Source organism: Anopheles maculipalpis, chromosome 2RL (assembly GCF_943734695.1).
Source record: "Anopheles maculipalpis chromosome 2RL, idAnoMacuDA_375_x, whole genome shotgun sequence".
In the NCBI taxonomy this organism is placed as follows: domain Eukaryota; kingdom Metazoa; phylum Arthropoda; class Insecta; order Diptera; family Culicidae; genus Anopheles; species Anopheles maculipalpis.
In genome coordinates this window covers 34,177,779-34,191,267 of record NC_064871.1, presented here as the reverse complement: position 1 = coordinate 34,191,267, position 13,489 = coordinate 34,177,779, and the positions used below count along the sequence as shown (strand labels likewise).

General features: G+C 41.4%; 2 protein-coding genes across 4 annotated transcripts in view; one reads left to right on the top strand and one right to left on the bottom strand.

Annotated features, from left to right (window-relative positions):
- Positions 1-13,489, top strand: part of LOC126559420 (uncharacterized) — a 252,847-nt gene that overhangs the window by 237,698 nt on the left and 1,660 nt on the right. The window lies entirely within an intron of this gene.
- Positions 4,881-9,679, bottom strand: LOC126558825 (antigen 5 like allergen Cul n 1-like). Of its 3 annotated transcripts, XM_050214900.1 has the most exons (4): positions 9,386-9,677; positions 9,160-9,315; positions 5,204-5,292; positions 4,881-5,131 (listed from the first exon to the last, which is right to left on the bottom strand). In XM_050214900.1, exons 1-4 carry the CDS (start codon positions 9,656-9,658, stop codon positions 4,888-4,890), a joined length of 762 nt encoding a protein of 253 aa, XP_050070857.1. In that variant the 5' UTR covers positions 9,659-9,677; the 3' UTR covers positions 4,881-4,887. The 3 variants fall into 3 exon arrangements, with proteins under 3 accessions (XP_050070857.1, XP_050070856.1, XP_050070855.1); XM_050214899.1 differs by lacking the exons at positions 9,160-9,315; positions 9,386-9,677 and adding an exon at positions 5,519-5,815 and having other exon boundaries at positions 5,204-5,448; XM_050214898.1 differs by lacking the exons at positions 4,881-5,131; positions 5,204-5,292 and adding an exon at positions 8,748-8,993 and having other exon boundaries at positions 9,071-9,315; positions 9,386-9,679.

Below are 13,489 nucleotides of genomic sequence, written 5' to 3'. Positions count from 1 at the left end.
AACTCTTTGTATTCACACGGAAACACACAAAAGTACGGAATCGGTACAAGCAAGATAATAATACTTGAAGCTCACCGGATTCTACCCACTTGTAGTAACCTAAATGTAACACAAGCGTCCTTCACGTCCCGTCTAATCACGCGCGGGGGAAGCATAATTCTAGGAAGAGCAAGTAAACATTTTCGCCGAAAACGACGACCGATCCTCCTAAGCGAATATTTGACTGGTAAGGATTTTAGGAAAATGAATAAATATTTTATAAACGCACAGTGGGTGTCATTGGCTGTTCTTCCTACAAAAATAAAAGGATAAACACGTTTGTGACTGGTACGAAATTTACCTACTAAAAGATAAAACGATTGAAGCAAAAATAAACAACCACATCACGAAATAAATCATGTAAATCCAATACTGAAAATGCACTCTATCTGTTGTACAAAAATAGCAACGTCCAGAACCGTTGATATTGATTATTTTATAAAAAAAAGGAAGCTAAAACACTTCTTAAACAGGTTAGTTCATTGAACGTTCCCCTATACATTGAACACAACAAAGAAAGCATATAGCCTTGCCTAAAACTGGAGCATCCATAACTTTCTAACTTTTCATCCTCATTGTTTAAGGTTTTGAAAGCGAAAATAATATTTGTGTTATCGTTTACTTGACTCGAGATCTTTTTTTCTTTTCTTTCGGGATATCGAATAACGCAGCACCAGCGCAGAAGAAAGCAAACAGCGCCATCCTGTTTATCCCCCACGATTGATGCACCCAAGGGTAGCACGATATTCAGGGAAACTGTTCGAAAACAAACTGTCAAAATCTTGCCTTGGGCTAGTGTTGTGTGTCCGGTTCCGGTGGTTCCATTCGAAATCGTTGCTTTTACTTTACGCAGCAGCATGGAAAATAAATGAAAAAAAAGCAGCAAAACGTTGCCAAAGATGGAAGAGATTATGAAAGATATCAGCGTTAGCGTTACTGTTGCTTTGTTTGTCCGCCTGTAAAGCTTCAGGCCAGTAGGATGGGCAACGTATTTAATGTTTTTCTTCTTGCGAAGGATGGTTCCTGTTCATTCAGTGTGGGAAGATGTGAAGCTTCGCACTGTGAAAGGTTATGATGGAATACGTTTGTCTACGTGTGTTTCATTCCGTAGGCTTAGGGGCTAAATTAGAATGCGGACTTCATTTATTTTCGGGAAAGCTGATATTTATTTCGTCAACATGAGTTCAATCCAAAGAAAGACTAGCTGGAACTTTAAGCAAAATGAGAAGTAATGTTTTGGAAGATTTAGTTGAATGTTCATAAAATTATATTAACAATCTTTCAATGGATATAATCTTTTTTTTTTTGTTTGTTACTAAAACATTTAATTGGTCAATTGGTATCAAGCAATTGCAACGTAGCGAAACAACGCTTTATGCGTCGATTCACTCAAACGAATATTATTTCGTAATATATATTCAATTTGACTTTTGCTGTAGGCAACACTTCACGATTCGTTACCATCACTACACAAAAGTGCATCACGATTGTTTCTTTCCTTTTTTGATGGACCTTACAGAGTTGCATTGAAACGTTCGCAAAAAGAAACAAATGATAATTGAATTGGTTGCTGGAAACAGTAGATTAATGTTGTTTGCATTGAATATTGATAAAAAAGGAAATTTAATTTTTACACAACCTGTATGCAATATCATAACCAAACTTTAATCAAACTGCAATACAATACTTTAATTTTGTTCCATTACAGCTTGTTCGATGGATGCACTTTCCACAGTCCCACAAGCACCGTTTCGTACTCGCACCGAATCCTGTCAAACCTGTGCAACGGCACGCTCGAAAACACCGACAGCCCTATGGTCACCGACCATCGAGGCCAACCGAATCGATTGACCGGAAGTTGTTTAAGCATAAACATGCGCCATTCTGGTTCCGATAGGCGAATAACTTTATCCTTGCTTCCGCATCGATTCCACATCCGCTCGGACCAACGAAGAGCGACGGGTACGACACCACGCCCAACAGCCCAGGGATTATGGATTTAATTTAACAGATCACCGATTTGTGCACACTGCGGCGTGTGTAGCAGGGCGGCTCAACCGATCACCGAAATTTGCAATCTGTTCCTTATCGTCAAACATCTTGGCCATGGTTGCCGTGTGAAGCAAACGGACGACGGGCTACAGTGTGGCCAAAGATTAAGGAAAACTTTTGCCCAGAGTTTCTTCACATGCTGATGTACTAAGACTAGGGATGGCAGTTGGTAAAGCGTCTGGCACATGGGAAGACTAGGGGAAGAATTTAATTAACAGTGTATCAGATGATGCCTGTAGCAGTGCACACCGAGGGTGGGCGTTTGCTTAAACGAGCCAAAGTTATGCTACCGATGGATTGGAGCAGTTTCAGCGAGCGAGCAACCGTGCTGAGACTATGGAATGAGAAAAGGGTTTTTTGGTCTTGTTTTCTTCTCTTTCGTCTTATCGTGCGGAAATATTCGATGTACTCGTAAATGTTAACGATAGCTCTGCATTTCGATTGCGATCCTGAATAGCGCTTGAGCTTGATAGCCATTTTTATTAAGTCATTCAAATCCCACGAGTGAGTTCAAACTCCACCCAGTCTGCAGAAGCGTGATAGTGTTAATTTGTAATCGTAAACCGATCCTCCCAGTCAACGGATTGCCGTCAAAAATTGATATACTTGAAACTTTTGTACTGTACTAGCATGCCATTAATTACACAGAAAAAAGATTATCAGAAGTGACCTCACTAAAACGAAAAGTTCAATTCAATAAAAGAACATCTTCCAATTGGCACATTATCTATGCATGCCGGAAGTGCATCATCGTGTACTAAACTTTTATGATTACCGTATCATAGCCGGGGAAAACTGTTTCACAACGCACAAATGGCGGTTCTCCTCACAGAAACCTACTCCCGCTCTGCAATTCCTTGCCATCCATGGAGCATTATCTTTCGGTTAGAACTTTCCCGCTTCCGGGATGCTTCTATCATTAGCCAACCAAGAATCCCGAAGCAAAGATTTCCTTGCACCCTTCTATCCTCTATTTCCGGCACTCGTTAGGTTGCTATCCCGCGAGGATTCGCTTTGCAGTGTCACTATACACCGACATCCCAGCATATATGATCCTTGAGGAGCATCCTGTCCCTTACTTTCAACTGCTCTTCGCTGTAACGCTCATGCAGCGGACGTGGATAGCAGCGCCCAAATGGAAGTATTCTGCTTCTGCTGCATCTTTCTCGTCAGCATTCTCCCTATCTCTCTCATCGCTCGAAAGTTCAGGTGCATCGCATTCGCTGATGCATTCTGTGTCACTGATTTCTTTTCCACGCCGGGTTCTTTCGAATACCTTCCGTTTGCTAACTTTTTACTAGCTTTCATTTATTTTTAGTCGATCTAACTCTTCCCCCGTTTTTCCAGCACCATTTTCATTGCCCTGTATCATCCTCCCGAGGATGCCATTAGCTGGAGAAAGATGGTGCAGAAAAGTTCCTTTTTTATTCTTTACAGAATGACGCTTCCTTTACATTGCTGATGGTGTGATTTTTTCTTTCTTTGGCTCAAAAACGCGTTCAACAGACATATTCTCCTTTTTAGAATTCCGTATGCAGTTTTTTTTGTCGAAAGATTTTCCACAATCTTTTGGTCGAGTGAATGAATGATATGAAAAGTAGTTTAATTTCTCTTCATTTTACAGCACCTTGGGAATTAATTTGATAAAGAAATTGAACGGGCTTTTTCGAAAAAAAAACTCATTACCTTTGCGGTTAAATCTTCATCTTCAGGAAACGATATTATACTAAGAAAGAGGTAGACAAAGTAATTATTAAACTCGTCACATGCATGAAAATAGTGCGGCCATGAGTATTCACTAACCAAAACCATATTTTACCACATTTCCCATCTAATCCGTCAACAGTGCGTCTAGCCGAGAATTTGAGAAGAGCCCTCTGAAAATAATTGAGCTTGAAAGTAATGGCCAGCAATATACTACACTACAGTCAGCTAAACCGAATGAAATGATGACTGTTTATCACCGACCGAAACACACACTCAGCGAACAGCCCAACATGGGTCTAAAACCACCTAAAACACTCCAGGCTACCACGAAAAAGCCTATAAGCGGTTCCGGTTGATGAAAAATCACCCGTTACACACCATTGTTCTAATTAAATTCGAAATACTCGGGGTTTAGTGCATGCTTAGCTATAGAGAAATGGGAAATGGTAAATGGGGCACTACTTCAAAAAAAAAAAAACTGCACTACAATAGCCAGCACATCCGAACGCGTGAAATTTAATTTAACAATTACCGACGGCAACCTTTGCTCGTAAATGTGCGCACAGTCAACGAATGGCGAGGGTGAGGTCTGGGAAAAATAAACATAGAGTCGAGTGAACACATTTTGTGCTGGGGAAATACGCGAAATGTGCTCTAATTAAGCGTTCAATAATTCAATTGCTCTCGAAGCACAAACCTGCTGGGCCAGATCGTCAATCCGCTTAGCAATATCACGACCAATAATTTGAAAGCCCCCAAATAAAATCTAGCTTACTGTTTCAAAACGAGCAGATATTTGGAGCGCATAAAGTACCATAGAAACGATCAGAAAATTCTTAGTTTAAAATGTTCATGTTGATTGTCCAACTCTCAGTCTGATAGATCACAAACCTCAGTGAGTTTGACTAATAATAAAACCTTCAAACGAAATATATTTATTTTGCTAGATGATCAATGATTTATTCTGTTAATGATAGATGTTCAACCAAGGCAATATGGTTCGCAAATCAATGAAAATGGATAATAATTTTGAAACTGTCTAGAAAGCTGATCCAGTGTCCATCGTCAATCGAAGCCATCTATTCATCGTTAAAACGGCACCGAAACAGGCTCGTCAGGATTGCACAGCCCTTCGTACTCTGAGTTGCAGCCCGTTGTACATCCGGTACATGGATCTCCCGCAGCATACATGGGCAAGCCAACGAAATCGGTGAACGAATAGTTGCACACCAGGTACAGATAGGGGTTACCATTGTTGGACCACTGAGACATTGCACAACCCAGCTTGTTCGATTTGTCCGCTGCCATGACGGCGAAGTGGAAGATCATGGTACTGTGATGGAAAGAGATAGGGCGGAAATCAACACAGGTCCATTGGGATATCAACGAGACAGCCGATACTTACTGTTTGCCAGGATCGTACATGCTGTTGACCATACGCGAGTTCACATCAACACGTTCGTCCCACCAGGACGAAATGAGATCCTTGATCACCTGCGGGATGTTGTCGATCGATGGAGCCGTGGTTGTGATGTGGTTCAAGTTCTGACCTGAGTACCGGATGCTGGCTGTATTGTGACAGGCATCATGTTTCTGCACACACCGATTAGCGTTCAATTGTGCCATCTGGGCCAGCTCATCATCCCAGGTCTTCAAGGAATCAACATCACATTATTACCTCCGTTTCGGGTAAATCAAATGTATACAAGTATCCACTTACCATTGTAGTCATCTGTTTGGCTTTCGGCAGCCAGCTTACGCCACCCGTTGCCACTGTACTACGATACTTGTTGTGTTCGTCCAGCATGATCTTCTTATACTCTTCAGTAATTTCGATTACCTTTGCGTCTTCCGGACAGTTACTAGTGAAGCCGCCCGGATTGTTGCATGCAATATGAGCGTCTCCAGGATCACATAGGTCCGGGTCACAATAGTCCTGGGCCACACTGGTCTTCATTGCAGCTGCAACAAGGACTGCCAGCAGCAGCACCATCTTGCCTTTTCCACTCGACATTTTGAGAAACAGTTTTGCTTTAGCGAATGATCTCCTCAAACGCTCAAAGTAAAATATGTCGATCGAGCTTACCGACTACACGGACACTGGTAGCGAGCAATTCGTTGGCCCGTCAATTTATACAAAAATCTCAACTGAGATAAACTTTTTAACGCACCGAGTAGATGATTATTGCCCCCAGCGATAGTCTCTTACCTCATAATACTTCCAAGATAAGCTTAATATATTTCACTTCCACGAAACGAGCGAACAGCTGGTTTGTATGGATTTCAGATCTCGTTCAATAGATTTATCGTCACGATCAGATTGATGTAATCAAAGCACCTGGGATCGGATGCTCCCACGAATAAACTATTAAAAATCGTTTAATACGTTCCGCCGTTATGGCACCGTTATGTTTTATTAAAATAATCATAACTTTGCTGGTAATTTAGTCAAACATCTAAAACGAAGAATACTAAAATAAAAAGCTAGAAGTAACTGTTCCACAAGTCCAAATCCCAACAACTCTGAATCAGAAGTAATCTGATCAAAATAGTGCATTGTTAAATAATTGTCTTTTTTTCTTCATTCTAGTCAATAGCAATAAAGAAGAGAAATCTCATCAAGGTGATAATTGGCCCACGTATGATCTATGACGTCAATGCCCATCCGTTATGCATCTAGCGCGTTTGCTTATCACACAGAACGCATTAAACAACGCCAAAGAATTGGTATTCATTACTGCACGTGATCGTTTTTAACGAGCTTCGCTAATCATAAAAAAACTCATATCGTCAATCAACAATAGCGAAAATTGGTGCAAGTGTACTGCACTAAGCAGTTATTTCTACTAAAATGGTGAATGTTGTTTCATTATCAAATTTACCGAGTTTCAGACAGAATAAATTCGCAAACTTAAATTGTATTAACCAGCCCTAGTACACATTCGAGACAAATATGGTTTATCAATTCCTGTGTGTCTCGTTGTGTATTAAACATATTTTCTTTACTACCGGAACTTTGTTCCAAATTGGAGATAGGAGTCAACCTCCTTGGGCGTTAAGTTTTAAAACTAGTGTTATCATTGAAACTTCCTGTTCCTAAACGGTTAGTGTCACCGAAGTGCTCTTTTCAGCTACAAAGTGTACTGCTGCTTCCCTTCGGGCCGCATTCCAACTTTTTTGGGGTTTAAACTATCGACAAGTAAATTCCATACTGTTTCACTGTGGGATAGTGATGAAAACACATATACGGATCGATCCCTGGGTCGGATCGATCTAGAAGCGCTTTCATATGCGGATCTCGAGATTCGGAGCTATTCAGTTAACGTTTTTGATAGTTTAACTTTCAATAAAAATAGCAAATATTGCAAATATTAAACAAGAATATAAATTAATTTAGTCAGCAAGCACAATAAGCCAAAGTTTTCTTTTAAAAATTCAGTTTTATTTCATTTTCTCAATCAGGTTCAGTGGCCGATGTAGTCTTCACACGGTAAAATCATACATCAAATGCAAGGTGCCTCGGTGCAAGAACTGGCTAGGATCAACCTACGTGTATGATCTAGGGTTCATTATAAGGCTGGCATGACCTTGGAGGCCGCATGAAGTAGCTCTACAATTAATCAGATCAGATTCTTGACAAGTCGACACGACGTTCGTTGTGCGCCCACCTTCAAGCCACTCTGAGCACATTCCAGTCCTGGTGCCCGAAGAACGGTCTTAAATTGTGCGTCGAGAAGTGTGTCGTCGTTGCGAGAACTCGGTGCTCTTTAACGTACGATGATACGTTAACTGGTGTTACCATTGAGCGCAAAAGCTGTGTCAGGGACTTGGGAGTGCTTCTTGACGAGAAGTTGAGCTTCCACGTCTGATCGGCTTACTAAAACAAATAGCTTGCGAGTTCACTGACCCAGCATGCATCAAAATGCTTTATTGCTCTTTGGTGGGGTCGGTTTTGGAATACGCTTCTGTGGTATGGTGGCCATCCGCTGCTCGTCCGCTGGCCCGGCTGGAATCCATCCAGCGTAAAATGACCCGGTTTGCCCTGCCCTTCTGGAATGTGGAAGTGGACTACGATGGACGATGTGCTAGGTCTCGAGTCGCTAAACCAGCGATACTGCAACGCCCGGAGGCTGTTTGTTGCGGGACTCCTGGATAATCGGATGGATTCGCCGGGGCAACTGTCTGGTTTTAGCCTATACGTCCCACCGAGATTGCTCAGCGCAAGATCGATACCTGACGTAGAAGATCGCCGTACCCTATTTGGCACCTCTAATTCGTTTTTATGTATGTGCCGTGAATTCAATGTCGTCTGTGATCGTCACCAACCGGACATTTTTAAATGTTGTTGTTAAATTGTACTCGTGGTGTGCGAACCGCTCTACATTAACTTATCTCGTTCGCGTTTATTCACGTAGTATTGTGCACTTTTTGTATCGTTCCGCTTCAAGGAGGCCTCTCGTGGTCCCTTGAAAATAAATTAAATATAGAAATACATAATCAACGAAACGGGTGAGTCCATCCGAGGTGAAGAGTCCTTTCGTGGGTTTGAGATGAGAAACATCCCATTAAAAAGCAAATCATAAGCATAATAACCAAATCAAAATGAACCATCATTTATGTGACTAATATTGAACATGGCATGAATTTATTTCTAATTTGAATTTATATCCATTTATCGATTTAACGCACTTTAAACGTAACCTCATTCCAATTGGTGTAGATAACTTTCTGTTCTTTCACAATAAGCATAATAACTTACCAACATGCCGATCCTATATCTTTCTTGCGGACTCATCATCAAGCATATCCATGTACAAAACGCAATCATATTAATGCTGTGAAAACATTGTTCTTGCTTTTATTACAATAACGACAAAACATAAGACGTCTGTCTTGATCATTTCCATGCCTGAAAACTGGTTCTATTCCACGGCACTGGGATAAAGTCACCTTAATACGGAACGGAAACAGGTTCGTCAGGATTGCAGAGACCGGCGTAAGCGGAGTTGCAGCCCTTCTTGCAGCCCGAGCAAGGTTCGCCCTGAGCATACATCGGCAGTCCAACAATGTCCGTGAAGGAATAGTTGCATACCAGGTACAGGTAAGGGTTACCATTTTCCGGCCACTGGCTGATGGCGCATCCGATCTTGTTTGCCTTATCTGCAGCCATCACAGCGAAGTGGAAGATCATGGTGCTGCAGACGATATATATTGGAAAGATGTTAGTATATTTGATTCCCGCCACGCTAGCTGTCAAGTCAGCTACACTTACTGTCTGCCAGGATCGTACATCGCCTTAACCATGCGCGAGTTCACATCGCGACGTTCGTCCCACCAGGACGAAATGAGATCCTTGATCACCTGCGGAATGTTGTCGATCGATGGAGCCGTGGTCGTGATGTGGTTCAAGTTCTGGCCCGAATAACGATGCTTGGCAGTGTTGTGACAATCATCGTGCTTCTGCACACATCGGTTGGCATTCAACTTGGCCAGCTTAGCCAACTCATCATCCCAGGTCTAAAGATCATAAGGAAACGTCATCAACAAGCAGATGAAGCTTTTGCAGCAGTCATAACTGTCAACTTACCATCGTGGTCATCTGCTTGGCTTTCGGCAGCCATTTAACACCACCAGTCGCCACCGTACTACGGTACTTGTTATGCTCGTCCAGAATGATCTTCTTCAGCTCGTCGGTCATTTTTATCACCTTCGCCCCGGACGGGCAGTTGCTAGTGAAGCCACCTGGGTTGTTGCATCCAATGTGATCATTGCCAGGATCACACAAGTCCGGGTTACAGTAGTCCTGGGCAACAGTAGTCTTCAGGGCAGCTGCAACAAGGACTGCCAGCAACAGCACCATCTTGCCTTTTCCACTCGCCATTTTTCGAACACCTTCGAACACTTTCGAAATGTTTCAAAACAATCACTCACTGCGACAATAGCACACAAACCGAGATTCCAACCGACCTCTTCCACTGTACAGTGCCACACAAACACTGATAAGTTTGAAGGAAAATTCAAGAAAATTTATACTCCAACCGTTTCTCCATCGCTAGCTGTAGCAGTTTTATCAAAACAGATGCATCAGCTTCGTAGGAATTCTCTCACAGATACTTTACCCCATCGAAAAAAGGGGCAGATCGTGCACTACAAATCACTGGCCAGATTTAAGCCGCACGATAACACCGAACGCAATTGCACAATTAATGCTTGGCAGTAGATTAAAACAGATTATCGTCCGATTATCTTAACGCATATGGCATATCGTAAATTGTAAAAAATGCAAATGTGGTACACAACACGCCGATTACATTCGCCGATTAGATTTGGAACACATTATGCAATTGTGCGGATAGAAATTAGTTTGAAATGGTGCAACAACCAAAAAAAACTCATATAGCGCCAATTAAACTACATTCATACGCTTTGCTCACGTGTGTGCAATGAATTCAATCGAATCTGTGACGCAAATGGAACGCTTCTTTACACGTGTCCCTGAAACAAATGTATCGATGTTCATTTTGTTTCCATTTAGCATATCGAGCGTAAGAATACTTACAAGTTGCAGGGAGCTAGTTAGTGAACGTAATGGGTTTACAGCTATTTCAACTCGAACTAAATAAGTGGTTTGAGACTAAACATGAAGCCTTTCAACATTATGAACAGGTTCGATTACGGCACCGTAGTTGATCATATCGCTAAACGTGTTGTACCCTTCAGATGTTTTCTTGCAATCATATGCTCAAATTAAAAACTGCACTAGCAGGTATCGAATTTTTTTTTTTTTTTGGAGTGATCGGCTTTTTGCCAAAATAACGCAAAACAGTCGCTCGATCGTGAGATAGAATTTTGAAAATTAAACGCATGAGAGAGTCATGCGAATTGCAGGCTTCAACACCCCGGACATGATTTTCACCGGATGTACATTGGTTCTAATGGAAGAGTTCTGCTATCTTCGCACTATCGTAACTTTGGACAGCAAAATTCTAAGAGTTATGGGAAATCGTGCCTACGAATTTACTCCGAGCTCCAGAAACTCCTGAGAAATCCAAAAGACTACAGTATCACAGTATACACTACAGACTACAGTATACATCCAATAGTTCGCAACTCGCCGTTTTCGAACGATAGATGCAAAGGACTATCTGCGAACAGCGCGTGTGGCAAAGGAGAATGAACCACGAGTTAGCTGAGCTGCTGGGCGGTGCAGATATCCCGACGGTAATCAAAGCCGGAAGGATGGTTTTGACAAGTGATGAGGATGCCGAAATCATACTCTACTAGGAAGGAGCTCGGCACGAGGCGTAAAGAAACACAACGAGCCCATTGGCTAGATCTGGTATGTTCGAATCTGTTAGAGCCTTGGATGGAGTAATCGAAAACTGGGCCGCACGGTTGAGTGGTCAAAGGATTGACCAGGCCATTTCGAATGTAGGAAGTACCGGATAGAATGGAGAATAGAAGAAGAAGAAGAAGAAAAAAGAAGAGAAAAAGGATTAGGAAAAATTGAATTATTAGACTGGTTATTATTGAAGAATGGGGTGGCCCGGTGCTGCAGGCGACAACGGCGCCGGTCTTAATACGACAGGACCGGAGTTCAAATCCCATCCGGCCCTTTCCTGTGGCGAGGACTGACTATCCATCTACGTGGTATTGGCAAGTCTAGTAAGCCATTTGATGACCGACATGATCTTAGAGATCTTTAAGCCAAGAAGAAGAAAAAGATTATTGAAGATATAGGGTTTTAGGTCACAGTAAAAAATATAGTAATAAAGTTGTAATAATATATAAAGAAGAATAACTTCTATTCGTAGATTGTCATCGCAATGTAAAATAAAACGTGATCGTGTAAGACCATGACTACCAAATTATTGAGCAATTAGATCTACTTCTTCTTGTTTACTCAACAATTGATCACATAATACTAAGATGGCTAAGTCATCAATCTTATTTTTGTTTTTTATACAACGTCATGAGAGCTTGGCTGGCCACTATTGTCAGTCAATCATCGATTAGCTGCAAGGGTTTCTAGGTATTCTTCGACTGGGAGTTGCACGAATCCATCATCCTCAATTTCTCTACATTCAAGGATTTTGGTATCAGTGACTCAACAACCATTATAGCATTTGACAAGCACCATGTTTTGCGCGAGAAAATTTGATTGAAATTAATGAGCACGTGATGCATTAGGACCTAGTTCGATTCTTCTGCGGATTAAATTGCAGCAAAAAGTATTAGCGCTACAAGAAACTGCTGTATTAAATGATAAGTAAGAAGTGACAGGTAATATAAAATAGTACTAATCCACAGCAGATAAGATCAAACCGCGTACCTAACATTTTTAAGTGATCATATAACACGTGATTGCATACTTTCCGGCTCAAATAATTAAACGAACGAAGAGGAAGGGTACTGTACTAATGCAATGAAAACACCTCTCGCAGCAAGTAATTCATATTCATCATTTATCAATTCCTGATAGTCATGATTAGCTACTGTACACACCAGTAGAATCGTTTAGCCAGAGTGTTGAAGGGAATAGCCAGGTTCGGGGAAAACAGAGATGCCTCACTACAGCTTTGCTAATTAAATCCATTTTCCATGCACGATTAGCATCACACCTCATGGTACTTCAGTTGATACTTTATCCACCTCTCACAAACCCATCCACGCTGTACGAACACCCACTGGTGGAATTCACGCATACGGAAAGAAGCCAGGAAAGTGATGGAATTGATTAACGACAGCTCGGCGTGAATATGATTGAGTTGAATGACGGAACTGGAAGGATCGCCATTGTAACCGGCGTTGATTGGTTTCCTATTACCTAGCTCTCAGCGAATTTTTTTTTACTTTTTGTCCTACTTTGCTACCAGTATTGTTTTCAAAAGCCTTACTACCTTTTTCGTTATTACGCGTTACAATTATTTTTGTATTTGTCTATGCGCTACTGCTCTGGACAAAAAGAAAAATGTGATTAAAAATATTCAGTTTCATACGACGTATCGATTAAAACACACATTCAATACATTTCAAGCCATAGGTAGGAACAAGACTACGAGAGAAGAGACTATTGATTGTTTTAAATTCATCCTATCCTCTGCAGGATATTAATTATTCCATTCACTTTAATCTGGTCGATTTAAGCTCGAGCACATAAATTCAATTTAACTGATGCTGTTACCCACGTTCTCTACGGATCCTTTGGCACGGTACACCGCACTCCGGCATCACTTACGCTTCGTGTGAGTGTCACTTGATAGTAGAATGTGTTTTGTTATTGCATTTAATTTTTTTCCCGGCTCTCTCGACACACATGTTGCTTCTGGTAATGAAATTTATTACGAGTGGCTGTCTACTGACTGAGCGACGCCTTTCTTATGGATAATCAATTTCAATGTGGTTATTAATTATTTTCCATGAATATTTCGCACTTTTTTATTAATGCGTCACAACATTTTTCACAATCAGGCTTGTTTGATGATTCACTTTTTACCACAAACAATATCAATTTGCTACTGCTATTTAATATTACTCTTCTTGACGATCTTTTAAGGTCACGCCGGCCATCGAATGGCTTACTAGACCTGCCGATGCCACGTAGTTGGATAATGAGAGTCCTCAACTACGGAGGGACGATCCAAATGGGATTTGAACACTAGTCCTGCCGTTTGAAGACCGACACCGCTGT

What these genes read in the sequence shown, in the direction of transcription:
- LOC126558825 (XM_050214898.1), bottom strand. Translation starts at nt 9,679, where the DNA reads ATGGCGAGTGGAAAAGGCAAGATGGTGCTGTTGCTGGCAGTCCTTGTT. An exon ending in CCAAGCAGATGACCACGATG is followed by an intron (nt 9,316 to 9,385) that starts GTAAGTTGACAG and finishes TATGATCTTTAG; the next exon opens with ACCTGGGATGATGAGTTGGC. An exon ending in ATGTACGATCCTGGCAGACA is followed by an intron (nt 8,994 to 9,070) that starts GTAAGTGTAGCT and finishes TATCGTCTGCAG; the next exon opens with CACCATGATCTTCCACTTCG.